Source organism: Schistocerca nitens, chromosome 7 (genome assembly GCF_023898315.1).
Source record: "Schistocerca nitens isolate TAMUIC-IGC-003100 chromosome 7, iqSchNite1.1, whole genome shotgun sequence".
Taxonomy (NCBI): domain Eukaryota; kingdom Metazoa; phylum Arthropoda; class Insecta; order Orthoptera; family Acrididae; genus Schistocerca; species Schistocerca nitens.
This window is the reverse complement of record NC_064620.1, coordinates 246051548-246072998: the sequence shown is the minus strand read 5'-3', so window position 1 is coordinate 246072998 and position 21451 is coordinate 246051548. Positions and strand designations below refer to the sequence as shown.

Sequence of the window (21451 nt, the reverse complement as noted above, 5' to 3'; positions counted from 1 at the left end):
TACTGTCAAGTTCTTCCAGTATTCCCAAGATATAATTCAAATTGAAAATCAAAATGAAAGCATTACATATGTACTGAGATTATTGTCATATTGAGATGGCATATAAGAATTTAGTAGTGTATTGCATAAAATTGCTGCTGAACATCAATAACAAGGGCTTACTTTATGTTCAGCTGCTGCTGTAGATTCTGATCTCATAGAAGCACCAACAAATACACCATGTTTCCAGTTAAATGCTTCATACACAAGAGGGACACCCTGAGGCCTGCGCCCTCCAAACAATATGGCATCAATGGGCACTCCAGCTGGATCTTCCCAAGCAGGATCAATGATGGGACACTGGTCTGCTGGTGAGCAAAACCTGCAACAATTGGTAAAAAGAATTTCATTAACTTTCTTATAACTGGGTGACAGCCATTAAAATATAATTATTATCCCCAAATTCCATATAGTTCTCATTTAAGTCATTGTATTCATTTGACCTTTCAGCCCATCTGACTATAATTACTTATCTTTGAGCATTCAGATGCTTTAAATGTAAATGACTACTGTAGATCACAAGGAGTTTTGTTTTAACTCATTTTCTAAAATGTGTCTCTCTTGGTTGGTTGGTTGGTTGGTTGGTTGGTTGGTTGGTTGGTTGATTTGGGGGAAGGGGCCAAACAGTGAGTCATTGGCCCCCTGGGGTTAGGGAAGGAAATCAGCCGTGCCCTTCCAAAGGGTCCATCCTGGCATTTGCCTAAAGTGATTTAGGAAACCACAGAAAACCTGAATCAGGATGGCTGGACACAGGTTTAAACCATTGTCCTCCCAAATGTGAGTCCAGTATCCTGACCACTGCACCACCTCACTCATTGTGTGTCTTATCTGGTCCACACCTTATAACTACCATCTTTGCAATGTGTCTACAGCTCTCGCTCTCTTTTCTTTTAGCATTTGTAAATGAAAAACAGATTACTGCAGTTTAAGATTCATTACTGATGTATTTTTCTGTCAGTCATCCTTCACTATCTTACTTTGATGCCAAAATGAACTAAATTACCAATTTTGTCTTTTGAAATAAACATTTATTTAATCAGGAATTTATCTGGGCTAGAAAGAGCCACAGGGGCCAGGGGACAGCAACAAGAAACACAAAAAAATTAAATAACCTTGCATCAAGAAAGGCACAAGCAGTTGTCCAATAAGAAATGTGTTACCAGTAGATGAATTTGAAATAATGGTAATGCATATAGTGGTAGGCAGCAGCTGCTGTTTACAATATACAAAAAGCTGTATAATCCAGACAGATATATGCCACACACTAGAACTCCTGCCATCTGTAGTGATATTACTTTTCACGAAAATAAAAAGGCAAGAAAATGTGTCACAGATATTCATGTGTATGGATCGGTGATTACCTCAGAGTAAACATACACAGATTGCTAAATTTTGGAAGTGGAAGTTCTTTCATTTGGAAAGAGGAATTGAAGCTTTACAAGCACAACTGAATATAATGATCTGTATTGTTCTGTTTTGTTATGTTTCTATTGACTTGGGGCCCTGAGTGACTATTTCCTCAGTCAGTTTCCATATTCAGCAGAATGGAAGAGCCTGTAGTTGTCTGACATTTGTCATGCATGTTTATTTTAGCTATCGTGAAGTAAATAGAAGTTTTTCTTCCATAACTCGACATCAGATTCATTCTAGATGTCCTTTTCTTTGCCATATTATTAATTTTATGCCAGAAATGTCTCAGAATAAGCAACCATGTAACATTATGTATAACTTATTTGTTTTACACTATTTACATTTCAGACAAATCCCAGCTGATATACATTAAGTGGCCTGTAAAGATTCCCATTCATTCACCACTTTACACAATAATGCGCACTAGTACTTACTGTAGAATTTATGCCATCTTTGCTTCTCTGTTCCACCCAATGTCATTCGTATATTAAGAGCTCACAACATAGGACTACTGAAATTATGATGGACAATTTTATATTTCACTGAGGTAAGCTACACTTTTTTCCGTAACTGGTGCAAAAAAGAATATCTCCAGAAATTATAAGAGAAAAGACTTCAAAAAATTTTCAGTTACTACAATTAGTAGTCATTGAAATTGCTCTCAATATAAATGCCACCATACCAGTTCATTATGACTGATTGCATAGTTCAAAAATCTATAGGGGATACCCGGCATATTATGCGTAAGTAATTGACTGTAAACACCTACAGTCATTCCCCCACGCTTAGTAAAGTTTATACCTTGAATTAGGATGCGCAGCAGGCTTTCCACTGTTTTTGTCCCATGGTTTGCCCAACCAGTCGGTGATCTCCATGGTTAGGTCTGTTTCTTTCTCGAGTCCTTCCCAGAATACTCCTCCATCATTAGTGGCAGCGACATTGGTGAAAATGGTGTTTCTGAATATTGTCTTCATTGCATTTGGGTTGGTCTGACTTGATGTTCCTGTTATTAAAAAAGAAGCATTGGTAGTAATAAAAATGTGTTAACTTGACAAGAATAAGCAATAATAATTGTTTTCTGTGTCACATAAATATATTTTTATATTTTATGTACATATTCTTGAGTACTGGGCCGCGCGCGCGCGCGCGCACGCACACACACACACACACACACACACACACACACACACACACACACACACACACACACACCCCTCTGCTGTGTATAAAAAATGAGATGAGAAATAAAACAGTACCTGGAGCAACCCCAAAGAAACCATTTTCTGGGTTTATGGCACGAAGCTGCCCATTTTCATCAAATTTCATCCATGCAATGTCATCACCTACACACTCTACTTTGTATCCTGGTAATGTTGGATTCATCATAGCAAGGTTTGTTTTCCCACATGCACTGGGAAAAGCTGCTGCTATGTAACGCTTTTTCCCTGCTGGATTTGTGATACCCAGTATCTGAAATGAGACAGTAGAGTTACAGGAGAAGCTATATCCCATCATTTGCCACACAGACAATGGAATTAACAGATTCTTTACATCTGGAAAGTATTGTTGACACTTACCAGCATATGTTCTGCCAGCCAACCCTCTCGTTTTGCAATGGTTGATCCAATACGCAAGGCGAAGCACTTCTTGCCCAAAAGAGAATTTCCACCATAACCACTGCCATAAGACACTATCTCATTGTTGTCAGGCCTATGACAAACAAACTGAACATCTGATTTCTGTAAACCCTATTTATGCTTATAGGTCAATAAATACAATATTTTATTACCATTCTCATGTTTAAATAGTAAATATAGCAATTACTATTTCTGTGAACAGCTTATTGGTCTCCATTATCACTACATGAATTTATTACAAATGCAGTAAACATAATGAATATATCAAATAACTACCCCAGTGGTGACTCTCATAAATTTATAAATGCCTATAATTCTGACAAAAAATTAGTCATTTTGTTTCTGTACATCCATCTCATTTTGTTTAAACTTTTTATTTTCTTCTCTTTTCTTGTTATATTTTTCTATATAGTGGTACTGCAATATTCGAACAGTAAATTTTTAAATAAGCAACAAAAAAGAAGTAATCATACCTCTGGAGAATAATTGTTCTTTCTGGATCACATGGCCAGCTAGCATACTCATTTGTTGGTTTTGCTGGGCTGCCAACAGAATGCAAGCATTTTACAAAATCTGCTCCTTCTGCCAAGAGATCCAACACAGGAGTTCCCATTCGTGTCATTATTCTCATTGAGGACACAACATAGGGTGAGTCAGTAACTTCAATACCAATCTTTGACAGAGGGGAACCAATAGGACCCATACTGAAAGGAATGACATACATAGTCCGACCTGCAAAATGAGAAACATTAGATTTTAGCATGAAAGCAGATTTGTTAAGAACAATCAGCTTTTTAAAGATGCAGTAGAAATATTAGGAATGGGAATAATGATTGCTTTTATAAGTGAGCTTTGTTCATTTGATCTCAAGACCAATATGACAAATTTGTAAGATCTACCATGATGGTATGAGAAAGTTCAGTCTAATAATGTACATTGCATATGTTACAAAGAAAGTTAAGTCATAGCAGACAAGAAATGGTAGAAAGTACAATAAAAAAGATATGCACACATAATTTACACAAAAGTGTCATATTTAAGTTATCTTTGCTGAAGACAAGCTTATCTTTATTGTTCACATGATAAATATGAAGAAAAGCAGTGAAGAACTTCCCTGTTCTATACATAGGTAAATATTATTTGGCATAAATGAAAACTGGTTTTACCAGATTCAATCACATTTCTGTTAGTATATACTTAAAAATGGTACAAATGTGAGGCACTTACCTCGCATACAGCCTGGAAATCTTTCACCAATGGCTTCCTCCATCTGACCTGGTGACATCCAGTTTCCCAAAACTCCTTTGACACCTGGAGCTACATCAGGAATTGTTTCAGATCGGTTGGTTGTGCAGACAAAGGTGCGACTTTCTACCCTGGCAACATCAGCCGGGTTCGTCCTGGCCAGCCAACTGGACAATCAAACATTTTTTTAAATAACAATTTATGTTTTTTGGTATTGTAAATATAATAGTGAACTTCAACAAGTCATTGTGAAACAATTTATAATGTAAGGAAATTTTAATCCCAAATGCACTCCTTTTACTGAAGGCTTTTACTAGCTCCACTCACTGATGGACAATGATGTTAGCAAAGGAAGAAATAGTGAATGTTCTTTTGTTAATCATACAAAGTTTTGTGACTTTTCCTCCACATTTAGTTTCTATGTGAAGAAAATTTATCTGTAGATATGACTATAAAGTAATGAAACTTGTGGTTGAAACTTTAATTGAAAGTAGAACATAACAGGTGATTTAGACAAGATATCTGTATGGTGTGAAAAGTGGAAATTGACCCTGAACAAAGAAAAGTGTGAAGTTATTCACATGAGTACTAAGAGAAATCGGCTAAATTTCCATTATGCGATAAGTCACACTGACCTAAAGGTAAATTCACCTAAATACTTAGGGATTATAATTACAAGTAACCTAAATTGGAATGATCACATAGATAACATTGTGGGTAGAGCAAACCAAAGACTGTGATTCATTGGCGGAGCACTTAGAAGGTGCAACAGATCTACTAAAGAGGCTGCATACACCACACTTGTCCGCCCTATTCTGGAGTATGGCTGTGTGGTGTAGTGGGACTGACGGATGACATCAAAAAAGTTCAAAGAAGCACAGCTCGTTTTGTACTATCGCAAAATAGGGGGGAGAGTGCCACAGACATGATACATGAAATGGAGTGGCAATCATTAAAACAAAGGCGTTTTTCGTTGCGACGAGATCTTCTCACGAAATTTCAATCACCAATTTTCTTCTCCAATTGTGAAAACATTCTGTTGGCATCCACCTACATAGGGAGAAATAATCATCATGATAAAATAAGAGAAATCAGGGCTCGCACAGAAAAATTTAAGTGCTCGTTTTTCCCGCGCGCCGTTTGTGAGTGGTATGGTAGAGAGACAGCTTGAAGGGGGTTCACTGAACCCTCTGCCAGGCACTTTATTATGTATAGTTGAGTAAACACACTGATGTAGATGATTCACATTAGAATGTGAAAAATTAAAAAGTTCTAAAGAAAAATGCACATCTTCTACATAGTACACTCCAAAATTTTAAAAAAATTATGTCTGAGAATCATTCCTGAATTAACTCAGTTTTTGAGATAAGAACAATGTTGTATTCAGATCTTTGTAAGTAAGCAATGCAAATTAAAACGATAAAATATTATTAATTTGATTGAAAACTGCTTGTAAAGCTAAAAATAACAATGTCAGACATAATTTAACATAAATTTAGAAAAGTTTTAGATTACTTTCTGGAGAAAGCAAATCGTGGGGGGAATTAAAGTTAATGAAATATTCAATGTATGTGCATTCCATCAAAGAATTCAAGAAATTTCATAGTAACTAAAATGAAAGTTTAATTTAATTTCCTTTGTCAGGAAGTTTATGGTGTGACAGCATTGTTACTGAGATTTGCAAATACAGATTAATAATACAATCCAAATTAAAACTTACCAGTTCTCATATTTAGGAAGCTTTTGTATCGTTCCCTGCCTCTGCATTTGGTTGAGGAGGTGCACATTCTCCCTTTCAGAGCCATCACAGATGTGGATGTTCTCTGGTTGACACAGGGACACCGTCTCTTCCAAGTAGGCACGCACCTTTAAAGTTAACATAATTTCTTTACATTATGTTATCTGTCACAGTCAACAAGTTACAAAAATGCAGTTTGCTTGTACAGGCTTGATACTAGCAGGTGGGCAATTTGTGCATTTATACACGCAGCCAAATTCTGACAGCAGCCAATGTGTCATATTCTATGTTTTAAAAAGAAACTTACATAATATTTAATACTTTTTTCCATTAGAATTGTCAATGCTACAATAGTAAACATGAGGAAATTTGATATTGTAATAAGTTACCACTAAACATCAGCACACAATTAATGTAGTTACAAATGTAGGTAGCATGTACAGAATGGCCCTCGTTTGTGTCCATAGTCGCTACACTAAATGTCAGAATGCTCTCTAGCACAGTGCTTATGCTGTCCTACTGTCTGTGGTGCCTAGTTAGGATGTGACAGTATTGTCCCCTTCCAAACCATACTATTTTTGTCTGCTGCTGTCATAATACAGACAACAATTAGTGATAACAGTATGGACCTGAAAGCAGTATAGCAGCTTGCAAATGGGTACGGCACTTTATAGCAGTTGCTGTGTGAAGGCGGAAAAAGTTCTCCATAACACATTGCACTTAGATGTTCACTTTGCTAATACTGTGCTGATGTGCATGACTTTGGAAATACTGGGGCAGTGATCATCTTGCATACTGCATACTTTGACTTGACACTGGGTGGCAGACTATATACACAAACTCATAACCTTTTATTTTGTTTACAGTTGTTTTATAGAAGATAGCTTATATAATTTAATGCTCACATATGAAAGCAATCTAAAGTCATTAATTTAAAAATAGTTAATTTCTATCAATGATTGCAAAAATTCCACTACGATTGTTTCTTTTAGCTCTGTGCAGTCACTTTCAGATATGTATGGCGAAAAATTTAATTTGTGCAAAACACCATAGCCAGTTGATGTGCACACAGCAGGGCACGCATGGGGAATTCTTGTTTGGTTTCTTCCATTTTATAGTTGTATGTTTTGCTACACTTCTCAAAAATTTAAGACCCATTTAACTTTGTTTCACAATTTTTTTTACTGCAAGTGGGCACATCCCTTCTTTATAATTATGTCTAGTCACTTCCAAAGTAGTAATAATGTGCAAAGTCAAAGAGGTACAATCATCTTATCCACATTCTTACTTATTGCTTTTGAAAATAACACCATGACACTACAAGCCTTACTGTGATGAGGTATTTTAATGAAGATACTTTGTACCTTTGGCAAGTTACCTTGAAAATTAAAACAAGTATCTGGGGACATCAGAATTCATACTATTTACACTAGATTTAAAATGTAAATGTATCAATAAGTTATTAGAAAGTAGTATTCAAATAAATCCAATATTTCAACAGCTGTTTTACTTTATGTGAATATCTTTATTTTCTCTTTTGTAATAGTGCCATGAAAAATAAAAATGGAGGGAATTAAAGCTTGTATTCACAGGGAGTTAGTTGTCTTATCATGGACAATGGGCAGGTGAACATGACATCCATGTATCTCTTTCACAGTTTTACATGCCTGTTACTGTCACTGTTACTTTAATAGTAGATAAATTGAAACTCTTTTATGCTCTCTTCTGGCACAACTTACCATTTAAAATTCATTTGATTGTCTAGTGGCACACAGTACAATTCATCTTTATATTTTTATTATCTCGTAAGTTTATTTCCTTGCAATGGACTTTCAGTCAGAGATATAACCATTATAAGTGAATTTGTGTACATTTCTTACCTTCGGTGACAGCAGATGCACATCTCCATTTGTCACATTAACACCTCTCAGGTGGTTGAAGAGACCAACATTCGGTTGTGATAGTGTCTTCGCATATCGTGACACAAGGGCAGTACATCTGAAACAGAGTATGGAAGAAATGAATCAAAAAATAATGCAATTTTTTGTGCATATTATAATTCTGTGATACTTCATTAAATTGTGTGCAGAGCATTTTACATGAGGCACTTGGTGTCAATGGATCAAACAGAGTTCTAAGCTCACTTACAGTTGATACAGAAGAAATTCTGGAATTTTTCAACTTTATTTCCTTGAATATTCAGCTAAAAACTGATTTTATTCAATTTCTTATTGCTTTTGGCAAAACATCAGTACCAGACAACTGCCCAGATATAGAAGAAATTGGCTGTGTCCTGTGTGCTAATATGACATCTGGGCAAGACCATCAAGAAGAAATTACAATTGCTAACCTCCATAGTTAAACAGTATGTTAGAGCAATAGCAAATACAGTAGCATTGTTGAACTTCTGAACGTTTTATTTATTTATTTAACTGATTTCTTTCATCGACACGAAAAACTTGTGTGTTTATCTACTTTCTATGCCTGCATGAATCTCTGTAGTAGGTGCTACAGGCAAATCCGAAAGCACAGGGTATGATTGGCAACACTTAATAAGCAAGACAGACTTTACCACCTAGCATCACACTTCCCCTGACACACCACTGCTGGCTGTAGCTTCCTCTCTCCACCCCACACTAACCCAGTCTGAAACTGGTAAATATAAAATGCATGGGTAGTAAACCTTTCAGTCTTTCAACAACATTGCACTAAATGTAATTTTTCTCACTTTCCCTGCAATTTGTTGACATCTTGATGTGACAGGTGTTTCGCTGGATGTCAGTGTTGTCCATGTACAATATTTTGACAATATGACTAGTCTTAATCATGTGCTGAGCTGCAGGTAATACCCGATGGAGACGAGTCATGTTGTCAAAATATTGTGCATGGATGACACTGGTATCAGACAGAACACCTGACACCTCAAGATGTCAAACATTGCAATAATTTGAAAGTTTGTGCCAGATTGGAACACAAACCTGATCCCAAAACTTCTGTCTTTCACAGTCACCTGCTCTACTGACTGAGCTATTCAGTTCTCACACATAACCTGCCCCCACAGTTTTACTTCTGCCAGTACCTCTATGCTACCTTGCAAACTTCACAGAAGTTCTCCTTGTGTGCCTTGTACGACCAGCACTCCTGGAAGAAAGAAATTATGCTGAAATAGCCACAGCCCAGGGATTGCTTCCATAATGAATCTTTCACTCCTCAGCATAGTGTGTGAATGGCAAAGTTTGGGACTGAGTCATGGCCCAGGGCCCAATCTTTATCTGCCAGGAAGTTTTACATCTGTTTTCATTCTGCAGCTAAGTAAAATTTCGTTCCAGAAACTTTGCTCTAGTTCCCTGATTTGACCATATCTATCATTCAGAAAACAATTGTTACGTGTGTGTGTGTGTGTGTGTGGCTCAAAGGCTCAACAGAAACAATCGACTGAGTATACTGATTTAAACAGAGACTATGGTGCAAAGCTATTTTTGTTTGTCTGGAAATAATTCAGTCCTCTTGTCAGTTCTTTACCATTTACCGTTATAGCACATATGCAAGTATCGGTTGGAATCTGCAGCCAGCACACGAATAACGAAGTAGCTTGACGAACTCCACCGTGCCATTACTGCCGTGCGGAAGACGGTGTTTCTTTCCTTTGAGGCTTTATAGTCTATAATCGAGCCTGTACATGTAGCTCCCTAACTGATAACAACGCTGTTGCCATTACTTGCGTAGCGATAATGGTTGCAATACAGTAGCTGTCTATATTCCCGCGACAACACTGTGGCGTTGCCATAGAGATGCAGACTCGACTGTAGGTACAGGAAAGTCCCGTTAAAACCCATAAGGATGTTGTAAGCCGATATTTTTCGGTATTTGTTTGGTGTCGGTTACAAAAGATATTTTCTTATTTTCACTAATAACCGAGTAAAAAAAACGAAATATCAATTAGCCATAGTAGCAGTGCTAACATTTTTATTTTTTAAACATGACATTTAAAAAAAAGTAATTTATATTCGTAAAATTTGCATTGACTTGAAATACTGTGTTATTATAGAAAATGGGAAAAAGCGATCAGTGCTATTACAATAACAATGCCGACAGACTAGAGCAGAAAAATACGGCATAAGAATTGGTACAGCACTGCTGAGACAATGCTGCCCCTTTTGACGTGTGTCGTGGCTAAGGCACGCGCTTACGTGCCTTATACAAAACCTGTCCCCACTTGGTCTCAAGAGTAGTTTCTCGCTGTCTGTCCCGGCCATCCGTTGTATTGCAGAAACGCACCAATCTTAGTCTGGAAATGTTTTTACGGAATGACGTGGCAGTGAACTACAATGCTTCATTTGCTTTAAAAGACTGGAGATTTATCTGTCATTTCTACAAAATAATAAAGGAAGGAAATTTGGCAACAGTAGCAAATTGTACAGTTCATTCACAGTATACAATAAAAATAGAAAGTACCTGATCTGCTACCTGTGTCTACATGATATGCTTTTATCTGCTTGTAGCCCTCAAATACGGAGAAATTAACACGAAAAACAGAGTTCTTCAGCCTATTTTCAGCCTTTAGGACTGTCTAATCGTAATGTCTAAATTGTGATACGATCGCCGATTACAACATGATTTTTGAGCAGAGGAAAGCATCAGTCATTAAATACAAATGATTCGTGTCGTGTGTTGTGTATGAAGATAACAGTAACGTCCATGACTTGCTTGATACAGTGGAATAATGCCGCTGTTTTTCACATTTCTTTCCTTACAAAAAGTCGTTGGGAAGACTGTTTAACAGCACTTTATCCTAGGAGCTGAAACCGAAACAAAAGAGTTGACAAAGGGAGGCTTATCATCTGAGCACGTAGTAGGCAATTTGAATGTAATTCCAAGGACGAGTTTTCCACACTCGTCTATGGGAAAATGGCTGGTGTTCGATGTAACTAGAACAGGATGATGTAGACATCTTTAACTAGATCCTTTCTTTCTGTAATTGGGGCAAATGATATTTCAATTTAGAGGTGTGGCATTTGAGACCATCCTAAGAAGTGTTTAGATTTTTTATATACGTTTGCTTGGTACTAGGCTGCTCGGCGAATTCTGATACATCTCTTCTAAAAAGGTGCAGTATGAATTATACTTTAGCTATCTGCTGATAAGCTAAAACAAAATGCTGTTCGGCTACTGCTTTACATACACTGCCGCTGGACAGAATTGTGGGCTTCTTGAATTCTCATGCGCGTGTCGTTATGTTAAAACAGCTGTTAGTATGGTAATTAGCACTTTCGTGACACACTAAGCGGTCTTCCTTGCGCCTTCGTCTCCTGTGTTCTAAATTAAGATGTTGGGGAGAACGTGAGTGGTCATTCACCTGACTGGTGATACTTCCACGAAGAGGCATCAGCTTTGAGACAGAGGTTGCGTGGATAACTGAACATTATGAGAACGACTGGTTTCCAGTACAGTGTCTGCATTTCTATGAAATATAGTCAATGCGTAAGTTTCAAATACTGGAGGACCTTCTCTCGTCAAGCTCCGCACACTGTCAGAAACAGAAAAGAAGTTTAGGGTTCATGGCCGTTTTGGCGAATCGTTAAGAGAGGGCCTACAGTTCTGATTAGACAAATACAGTGCACGAAACCTACCATATCTTCTTCGAACGAGTCGCCCTAGCATTCGCTGAAACTGGTCTGTGAAAAATAGCAGCAAGGCTATGGATGGCTTGACAGAGATTTGACCATCACTCCTCCAGAATGTGAGTCTGGAGTGCTAAACCATTACACGGTGTTTTGCAATAACATAGTAGTAGTTGGAAAGTCTTCTTGCAATTTGAGGGAAGCTTTGAGTGCAATCCAGTGTCTTGAATGATAGAATCTGGTGATTTTTTGTGATGTCTTGTTCACTGGTGGAACTAATTCAGAAATGAAAGAAATTGTTTTTAGGCAAAGCCAGTCTGGGCACCAGTGATAGATGTTACTGAATAAGTATTCGGAGATATAAAAATACCCTCGCTTTATCAGCAGCACACTATTTCTAATATTCTACGCAAACTGCTTCATACTGGGAAGGAATGTAGTATATGCAGGGCCGGACACGGTATAAAATTTCGTAGTTTTCCTTTTGTCTATCTTGTGAGAGATTTTGCAGAGGGCCGAGCGGTCTGAGGCGTCTTGTCACGGTCCGCGCTTTCCCCCGTCGGAGGTTCGAGTCCTTCCTCGGGCATGGGTGTGTGTGTCGTCCTTAGCGTAAGTTAGTTTAAGTTAGATTAAGTAGTGTGTAAACTTAGGGACCGATGACCTCAGCAGTTTGGTCCCATAAGACCATACCACAAATTTCCAATTTTGCAGAGTCACCTATAATATACACTTCTAAACGTTCATTTGAATCTTTTCAGGCAGTACTGACTATTTTTACACATCCATTAACAACTATACTGAGTTGACGCAAAAGTTAACATTTGGAACCATTCAAGACAGATTGAAATAATTGCTAAATGCCGCGCAACTAAAAAGTTTAAAAGGCGGTAGTGAGAATTCTTATATTTCGAATTCCACAAACAACCGCTTGTAGTAGTTCTGGATGCCTTTACCTCCAAGTGAGCGCAAAAAAGAAATACGCGCAGATTCCCTTTCCTGCGTAATTTTTCCTTATTATGCAGCAGGTTACCTGGTTCTCGCGAAATGATAATGTAAGGCATCGAAACACAAGCATCGAACGGCCACGTAAATAAAGTCACTTGCTTCACTGAGCAGTTCGTTACATCAGCCACATTATCAATATATCGAACATCCACGCGAAAGGGTTACTGCCTAGATACAGAGATTCTGATAATGGCTGTGGATTATATGCAGTTCTGCCAATAGCAAGACAGGTAGGTGAAGATTGATGGGAATTCATCAATTGTCATCTGGTTCTGCGCCCTGTAATTTAAAATTCCCGCAATGGTAACATTTCAGTTAGATATCAAAAGAGACCTTCTACAAACTTTTTTTTATTTTATTTTATTTTTTTTACCAGGAATTTCACAGAAACATACGTAGATGAAAGAGATATGCTAGCGCGTGACATGTACAACAGTTCGTCTGTACAGTTAATGCTTCAGTGAATCTTGGACAATGGTTTTGCAATAATTTACTCGAGGCTATTTCTCTGGCAGCTCGTAGAATTATTTACTCTCCTGTTGTTTCCACTGAAAACCCGTCTACCGAGCAATGTCAGAGTGATTGTGTCACCGGTCTTTCGTGCAGGAAGCGAATGCTGCAGATCTTCCGTCTGGCCGATTCTCATCTCTTGTTTCCGTGGCCGTGGCCCCTCTAAAAAAGCTTCAGCGCAATTTTGAGGTGATTACTTAAAGTCACGGGTGAGTCCTTCCTTCGTCTCTCTTCAACGAGCTTGTGTTATATTTTCAGTAACACGTGTATGATCGACAAAGGAACTTCTTCCCATTCGTAATCATTCGTCCAATTCTCAATGCAGAAACAACTCACTCTTCTAGCCCTTCTGGAAAGGGCAGTCCATACGGCCAGGAATCATCATATAAGGCGCTAGTAAGACCCATTCTGGAATACTGCTTTAGTAATTGGAGTCCTCATGACAGACCTGACACCATAAAAAGGAATTCAGATGACGCTGCAGCGCGTACGAGGTCGCTACAGCCAACATAAAAGTGTAACGTAGATACTCAGATAATTTAAACGAAACCCTCTGGAAGAGGGGCGACCGGTCGGGAAGCATTTGTGAGTTTATGAGGACCGGGATGCGAAGTACATCGTGGAACATTTATACTGCCTCCACCTTGAACCTCGTTCACGGATCGTGGGAGTGAAAGACATTTGGAGCGAAATCATACAGGCATCCATTTCTCCGTAACTCGTATCGAACTTTCACACATTGTTCACAGTTTTCGGACAATAAACTGCGTCACAGAAGACACCATTCTTCCCGTCATACTCCACGTTCCTGAATATCAAAATTAAATTATGATGGCGACATAATTTACAAGCGCTCCCAGTTTTTCTCATACAAGCCAGATACAAGAAGATGTCAACGTTTTCCACACTCCCAATCAACTGACTGCCTGTGGTAAATTTATGCAGTCCGTGGATGACAAGCCGCAGTCACTGTCACGTCTGCTTGGATCTATAACGTCTAGTGATATCGTCATAATCAGTATTTTGACAAGTAACTCATATGAATTCACTTTCACGCTGTTCTGATGAACGCACAAGGCCGAGAGAGAAAAGAATTCCGGAATTGCACCAATTTTTCCCAAGACTAAGACAAAGACAGCAGTCCAAGTCAGGAAGAGAATATCGACTGGTTGGTAATAAGACTGAAGCCAGGATTTGTACGTCTTTCTGGAAGTAAATGTCTCCGAGTAGTTTCCTCGTATACGTGTCATTCACGGAAAGAAAACAGGAAGAGTAACGTATTCTAGAGAGATAAGCCAGCACCTTAGAGTTGGTACTGTTGGAAGCCACTCTCGCTGTTGCGGAAAGTCTGGCTACTCGCTTCTGTTACACTTTTAACAGCAATGTTCGTGGAGCTGCATCATGTTGAAAAGGGTGTTCGTTCGATTCTCTTAAGAGAATCACAGAAACGTAACCGAGGCTAGGCAGATTGGCGAGGTCGTAAACGTACACTTGCTCGCGTTGACCAAGTTCAAGATCAAGATCCAGAGGATAGCACCAACCCAATTGATTTCCGACGTCCTACGTCGTTACCCAGAAGCTGGTCCACTGCTGAAGATACATATATCTCATTCCGAAATAACTGGATCCAAATGTGCACTGCTGTATAATTTAGGGTTCCACCGATTTAGGAAAATCACTTCAAGTGAATACTGGGATCGTTCCTTTCCAAGATCATCCTAGATCTCATTGCCAAACCTCATTCAAATGGGCCAGTCTTTAGTCACCACTGACAATGGGGAAACCTGCCAGTGCGTTGTAAAGTGAATGACTACAACGTGAGTCTTGCCAAGATCGTCAGTTCATTTCAATCATTTTCCAGTAACTTAGCTGCCTATAATTAATTGGACACTACGTTAAACACAGGAGAAAATACCGTCTACACTACTCACTGATCGCGAGGGGCCTTGTCCACGATGAAGTCTGGCATGGTGGCTGCCGATGGTGGACTGTGGTCCTGTGTCCTGGAGAAGAGGCAGGGATGTCCCTCGAGTTACTCCTGACTGTAACCGCTCAACGGCGTTGCAGTTTTATACGCGGCCGGTGTGGTACTGTGGGGGAAGAGAGGGGGGGGGGGCATGGATGGAGTTTGGGTAGAGGAGGAGAGGGGGGGGGGGGGCGGAGCGGTAGATGACGTCCGCGTTGAGATAGGCCAGAGGCTCAACGGAAGACCTGTAAACTGACTACTGCCAGCATTTACTGGTTGTACATTTTTCCCGTGTATCGATTGGAGACTTTGCTCTCACGTGGCCTTCCTCGTACGCTATTAACTCTCCAGTTACGTGACGTCACTGACAGCGACGAAAGACGTCTCAGTATTTCACAGCAAGGAAATTACATTATTTCCGGTTTAACTCGAAACCATTTCGTAACCAATGTCTTATTTTTCTTCCAAGCCCGTTTTGGAAGCGTTTGGTCTGCTACAAGTAAAGTCAGGTATTCCGTTTTCAAATTCATATCACCCGTTGGTAATGTCCTTCGAGGTACTAAACACACAAGCATATTATTTGCTAACCACTGCTTTCACATATTCTGTTTTACATCATGAGATAGTTCACATAATGACCCCAAATGCAGTATGCTCGTCCATTTGTTGATAAAACCACAGGTGTCAGTCATAGAACCGAAAAACTGACGAATGGAATGTCGAAGAACAATACGGAAGGAAATAAGATTCAAATGGTTCAAATGGCTCTGAGTACTATGGGACTCAACTGCTGAGGTCATAAGTCCCCTAGAACTTAGAACTACTTAAACCTAACTATCCTAAGGACATCACACACATCCATGCCCGAGGCAGGATTCGAACCTGCGACCGTAGCAGTCGCGCGGCTCCGGACTGAGCGCCTAGAACCGCTAGACCACCGCGGCCGGCAAGGAAATAAGACATAAGTATTCAATGCGTCAATAGCAGAGCCGTTGCAGTTATTTGAAGCTGTTCGGATCGGAGTGAGCGACAAGAAGTGTGGTGATGAAGTAGCTGGAGTCATAGACGGCCAGATCTGGGTTTAAATTTCTACCTTATGCTCCTGAGCAGGACTTTCCATAATATTCCTAACTAAACGGAAAGACAGCTGATCTTTTTCCTCCTTTCTCGCTAGTGTTCTACCAGTGACAAATACACTACTTGTATGCAAGAAACTGAAAATTTTGAACAAAGCGAAAAGGTACAAAAAACAGGTCCCATGCATTTCGAACTCCTCACGGTCAGGAGAACATTTTCTGTTATATACATATTGTGTACAACGCCTCTGGATCTCTGTTTAAACGTTTCTGTGAGTCAAACATGCTGCAAGCGTGTTGAAGTTTCAAATGATTCAAATGGCTCTGAGCACTATGGGATTTAACATCTCAGGTCATCAGTCCCCTAGAACTCAGAACTACTTAAACCTAACTAACCTAAGGACATCACACACATCCATGCCCGAGGCAGGATTCGAACCTGCGACCGTAGCAGTCGCTCGGTGCCGGACTGAAGCGCCTAGAACCGCACGGTCACCGCGGCCGGCTGTTGAAGTTTGATGTTATTTAAGTTGTGGTGGTATGTGACTATCATTAAGCAATTAACAGGCACGTTGGCGAAAACACAAGAAAACAATGGCACTTGTTTTTATGAACTCATACTGTCATAACACCGAGCTCTACGTATGTTGACTATGAACAGAGTAACTAAGCTACTGAAGTACGAGCGTAACAGCGTGTTTACACTTAACACAAAAGCAAATTTAACTTATGCGTGAATTTTACAACGTATTTACAGTGAACAGACCAGCCAATTTAAGTTGAGGCGTTTGATCAGAAACCCACTGCAAAGGTCACATTCATTGCCGAATTTTGCCACTGTCTTTCGTTTTCGGCAGAATATTTCTTATCAACGAGAACTACTATTTTGCACCAATCATAGACGTCGGAGCTTGTTATCGCACATAACACGCAAAAAGAGACATGTTCGGCTATCTCAAGAACAGTCATTTACACGAAACTGTTTATGTTTTTGAATGCATGTACGCCAAAGAGCAGTGCTGCTTCGGCCTTCCTGAAACAAGATGCGTGTTCTTTTGATCGGAGCATTACAACTTAACACCATCCTCTAATATTCGCCTAAGTAAGTATGGAATACAACCGAAAATTGTACGGGTTCGTTCTTCAAATCTCATACTTCGCAACACACGCGTCTGAGGAGCCAAAAACAGGGGTACGAAGTCAACATGCCATGGACAACACGGCCGCGACAAGCGTACAGAATGAAACGTCCGTGAAGGTACTGGAAGGAATTGACTGGTGAACAACTGACATGGTATGTCAGGATGGTCGAATGAGGATGTGAAGACGGCTATTATCCAATACGGCTCCAATATCAACCTGGTCGCTATCTCGCTCGGTACATTCGCATTATGCATTCGGAACTTCTCGAATCAATCAGAGAAACTTAACACAAATGTCGGACGGGTGTCGCTGTCAGAAAGTATTACTTGCGTTACGTTGGGAACTTAGAAAATGCATCTTAATGGCGATCTTTAACTGAAACATCGTTTTTTCTTTTATGAAAATGGGATTCACGAAGCTAATAAATTTCCAATCATGTACACCTTCACTCTGATGTAAACTGTTTCCTTTAGCCTCGTGTGTCATAGAACTACTTTATCAGTAGAGCTGCATACAGGACAGACTGATCTACCAATAATTTAATTTCTGTAACGGTTGGTCCAAACCTGTAACTAACGTACTCAACCACTGATGTGCAAATAAGGAAAACTTGTTAGTTTTGCTTCTGTTACGTGCGTCATATCGATAAAACAATTTTCCAAGATTCCAGTGAAGTCAAAGAAGTACGCAAAACGTGACTAAACAGCATAGCAACATGGCGTAAGCTGTTTCTGGAATACGTATGTTTCTTTATCAGACAGTGAAATGCATGATACAGAGCTTATGAAAATGTAAAACAAACAATGGATTACAGATGCCCTCCATTTAGGTCTTACGCTGTAGTCTCTGGAATCAATTTGTGCCTGTTTTGCCTTCTATTGCACATTCTGCAGATTATGTATAACGCTGCAGCATAAGTTTTCAGAAGTATGTTATCAAGGAAGTAAACTGCGAATGTGAAGACTCGTATTAGATAGGAAAGTCTGTTTCATCGCCCGAGGTTCATCCCTCCGTTTCGAGTAATATCGCCAGAATTTTTCGGTCCGCGGAAACTTACGTCTGAGGGTCGTACATAGTTCAGTCCGTGGAGCGATACGGTCCGCCTTCTTGGTTACCAGAGTCCATAAGTCCGTCACCAAGTCGGACAAAGAATGCGGGTAAAGAACGTAAGCAGATATCCGCTTCCACGATACGCTGTATCAAACTAGGTTTGTTCCTGACAGTTCGCACTCACCGTAGTACCCATACTCTGAGTCCCTCAAGTATGCGGTCTCGCTGTTTGTTCTTAATGCAGTCGCTGCGTCAAATTACTTCATTTGAGTATCAGTGAATTCGGCTAGGTGTGTATCTGCACGACATTAACTTCCAGTAGTTCAATGATTCTGAGTGTCCAGATTACATGCTTCAGTGTACAAGAACTGTCAACATAATCAAGAAAATAGGAGAGATGTATTGTAGTAAAGGAATATAGAAATTATGAGTTGTGACAGGGTGAAAAAGAAATTTCGATGGCGGAAACCGAAGTGTTGCCTTCATATTTACTGAGGGAGGAATTCACTATTAGGTGGTTCTGAAAAGTTGTGTTTCCATTGAGAAGTGAGGAAACAAATACTTCAGTCTGAACCACAGATGCATTCATATGAGATCGCTATATGATACGCAGTTTGTACATTTAAGAGTATCTTATTTGGAGCGCGCCCTGCAGAAATTCGCTGCAAAAGAGTACACGAATACTAATCAAAGTTCTTGTTTAATAGAACAACAGTCGTCCAGATTAAATAACAGGAAATCCAGATTCTACAGAAATTTTAGTTTATTAATTTTCTAAGAGGGTTGCTCAGAAAGTAATGCACCGCATTTTGTATTCTCAACCGGAAACAATGCCACGAATGCGAATCGTTAGGTATGTATTATTTGAAGTTTCCTGAGTGAGTGCGCCCAGTTTCCGTGACTTTCGATAGACAGCAGCTGCAGGACAGTTTCAAAATGGCGTCTGTACATGATGTACGTTACAAGAAACGTGCCGTCATTGAATTTCTCACTGTAGAGAGTCCGCCCCCCGGTAGCTGAGTGGTCAGCGCGACAGACTGTCAATCAAAAGGGCCCGGGTTCGATTCCCGGCTGGGTCGGAGATTTTCTCCACTCAGGGACTGGGTGTTGTGTTGTCCTAATCATCATCATTTCATCCCCATCGACGCGCAAGTCGCCGAAGTGGCGTCAAATCGAAAGACTTGCACCAGGCGAACGGTCTATCCGACGGGAGGCCCTCGTCACACGACATTTCATTTCATTTCATTTCTCACTGCAGAGAAAGAATCTGGGGAATATTCACAAACGCTTGTGCAAAGTCTATGGAGCATCTGTCGACAGAAGTACAGTTAGTAGCTAGGCACGGAGGGTGAGGTCATCAGAAGGCGGTTCGGCGGAGCTCCACGATTTGCAGCGGTCGGGGAGACCATCTACGGCTGCCACACCTGACATGTTACAGCGAGCTGACGTTGTCATTCGCCATTAAAGGATGCCGTTCGTGGAAGACATTTTGAGGACGATGAGGAGGTGATTCACATAGTGAAGCACTGGCTCCGCCACCAGGACAAGGATTGGTACCGTCATGGCATAGAATCCCTTGTTTCGTTCTGGAGGAGGGCCATAGAACGGGATGGAGATTACGTGGAGAAATAGGGCGTGTAGATAAAACACCACTCTTTCGTGTGTGTCAACTCATTATGGTCAATAAACAATAGTTGAAGAAAAGAATGCGGCGCGTTTTTTCCTGAGCAACCCTTGTATGTGTGTCATGGTTTCTCATCATTATGTGTGTAACGAAGCATTGTCCATTTGTTTTTATTGCAATCTGGTAACGGTATGTGGATCCGTATCGATGACGCAGTATATCTATTCCTTCTTGAATGACACGCTAATATTAACTTCTATCACCATCCTTGAAAGCTGGAACCATTTGCCAATACTGTGAAAGGTGTGCGGGGGAGGAGGGTCTGTGGAAGAAAACAAGGCTCCAGGCTTCACAGTAACTTTTAATACGGGACAGTCTTCCAATTGGCAGTTGAATATACAAGCAATAGGCATAACGTTGCGCATCTGCTCTCAGCTCGTGAGAGCAAATGTTCTTTCTTGAAAACGAAGCCTAGGGTCTTAAAGCGACTATCGCCAACACGGATAGCGTCAGATGAGACTCCTTCAGCCTCTTTGTTTTCCCTTTAGGTAATACTCGAGAGTACAAAGGACGGAGACAACTTGTTTACGCGCACGAAGGTGGCGTGTGATCTTCACCTGGTGCGAGGAACACAGGGAAATCCGGTCCAGGAAGATAAGCGGCCAAAGCGCCGGCCTTCACCCACTCGCATTCCGTCCTCGCCTCACTGGCGCAGTGATTGCATATCACGCGGACTTCGATTTCCGATCGTGGCGAGCCAGCGAATAGTTCCGTCGGTCACGGACGGTGCAGACCGATCGCCTGTCTACGCAATAAGATTCAATAGCTCACACACGACGGTTGTTTCCGGTCTAGTTTTAGGGCGGCCTACCTTAATTTTTTTTTATAACATGGCAATATTTTAATTCACATTGGCAAAGAAGAAAGTCCGAAATGTCCTATAACATTCCCAATGAATCTCAGATGACTACAGTGAGGAAACATTGACGAAATTTTCTTCGAATATTACATCCGTTAAAAAAAAATGGTTCTATGGGACTTAACTTCTGAGGTCATCAGTCCCCTACATACGTTCCATTGGAGATAAACGACTTTGGAAGCAGGGATCTACTATCGGTAATAACATTAACTATCTCCTAAAAACGTGCTGTATAACCGATACAATTTTATTCTTAGAAACACTAGTATTAAGTCACGTTTCGTCATTTTATCCTCTGTTTACCTACGGCTAAGCACTTGGCCGTGCAATAGACGGAATTACTGCCCTTAACTTTGAGGAACCCAATCACCCCTACCCAGTATAAACTTAAATCCGATTTTTACTCTGGGCTAGTTTGCGCAGTAGTCAAGACAGATGACGGTTTGAGAGTCCGCGAACAGTCACGCC

At 40.2% G+C, this 21451-nt stretch overlaps 1 protein-coding gene across 2 annotated transcripts in view; it reads right to left on the bottom strand.

The window, feature by feature from the left end:
• Positions 1–21451, bottom strand: part of LOC126194983 (phosphoenolpyruvate carboxykinase [GTP]-like) — a 138867-nt gene that overhangs the window by 2829 nt on the left and 114587 nt on the right. Inside the window, exons 1-9 of one of the 2 annotated variants that reach the window (XM_049933398.1) lie at positions 15137–15236; positions 7950–8067; positions 6052–6197; positions 4314–4498; positions 3560–3818; positions 3027–3159; positions 2706–2919; positions 2251–2452; positions 163–361 (exon numbers count right to left, since the gene is read on the bottom strand). In XM_049933398.1, the coding sequence (XP_049789355.1) occupies positions 163–361; positions 2251–2452; positions 2706–2919; positions 3027–3159; positions 3560–3818; positions 4314–4498; positions 6052–6197; positions 7950–8067; positions 15137–15174 (1494 nt within the window). In that variant the 5' untranslated portion in view covers positions 15175–15236. Of the gene's footprint in view, positions 1–162; positions 362–2250; positions 2453–2705; positions 2920–3026; positions 3160–3559; positions 3819–4313; positions 4499–6051; positions 6198–7949; positions 8068–15136; positions 15237–21451 lie in introns of those variants that run through there. The other variant, XM_049933399.1, reaches the window with a different exon arrangement.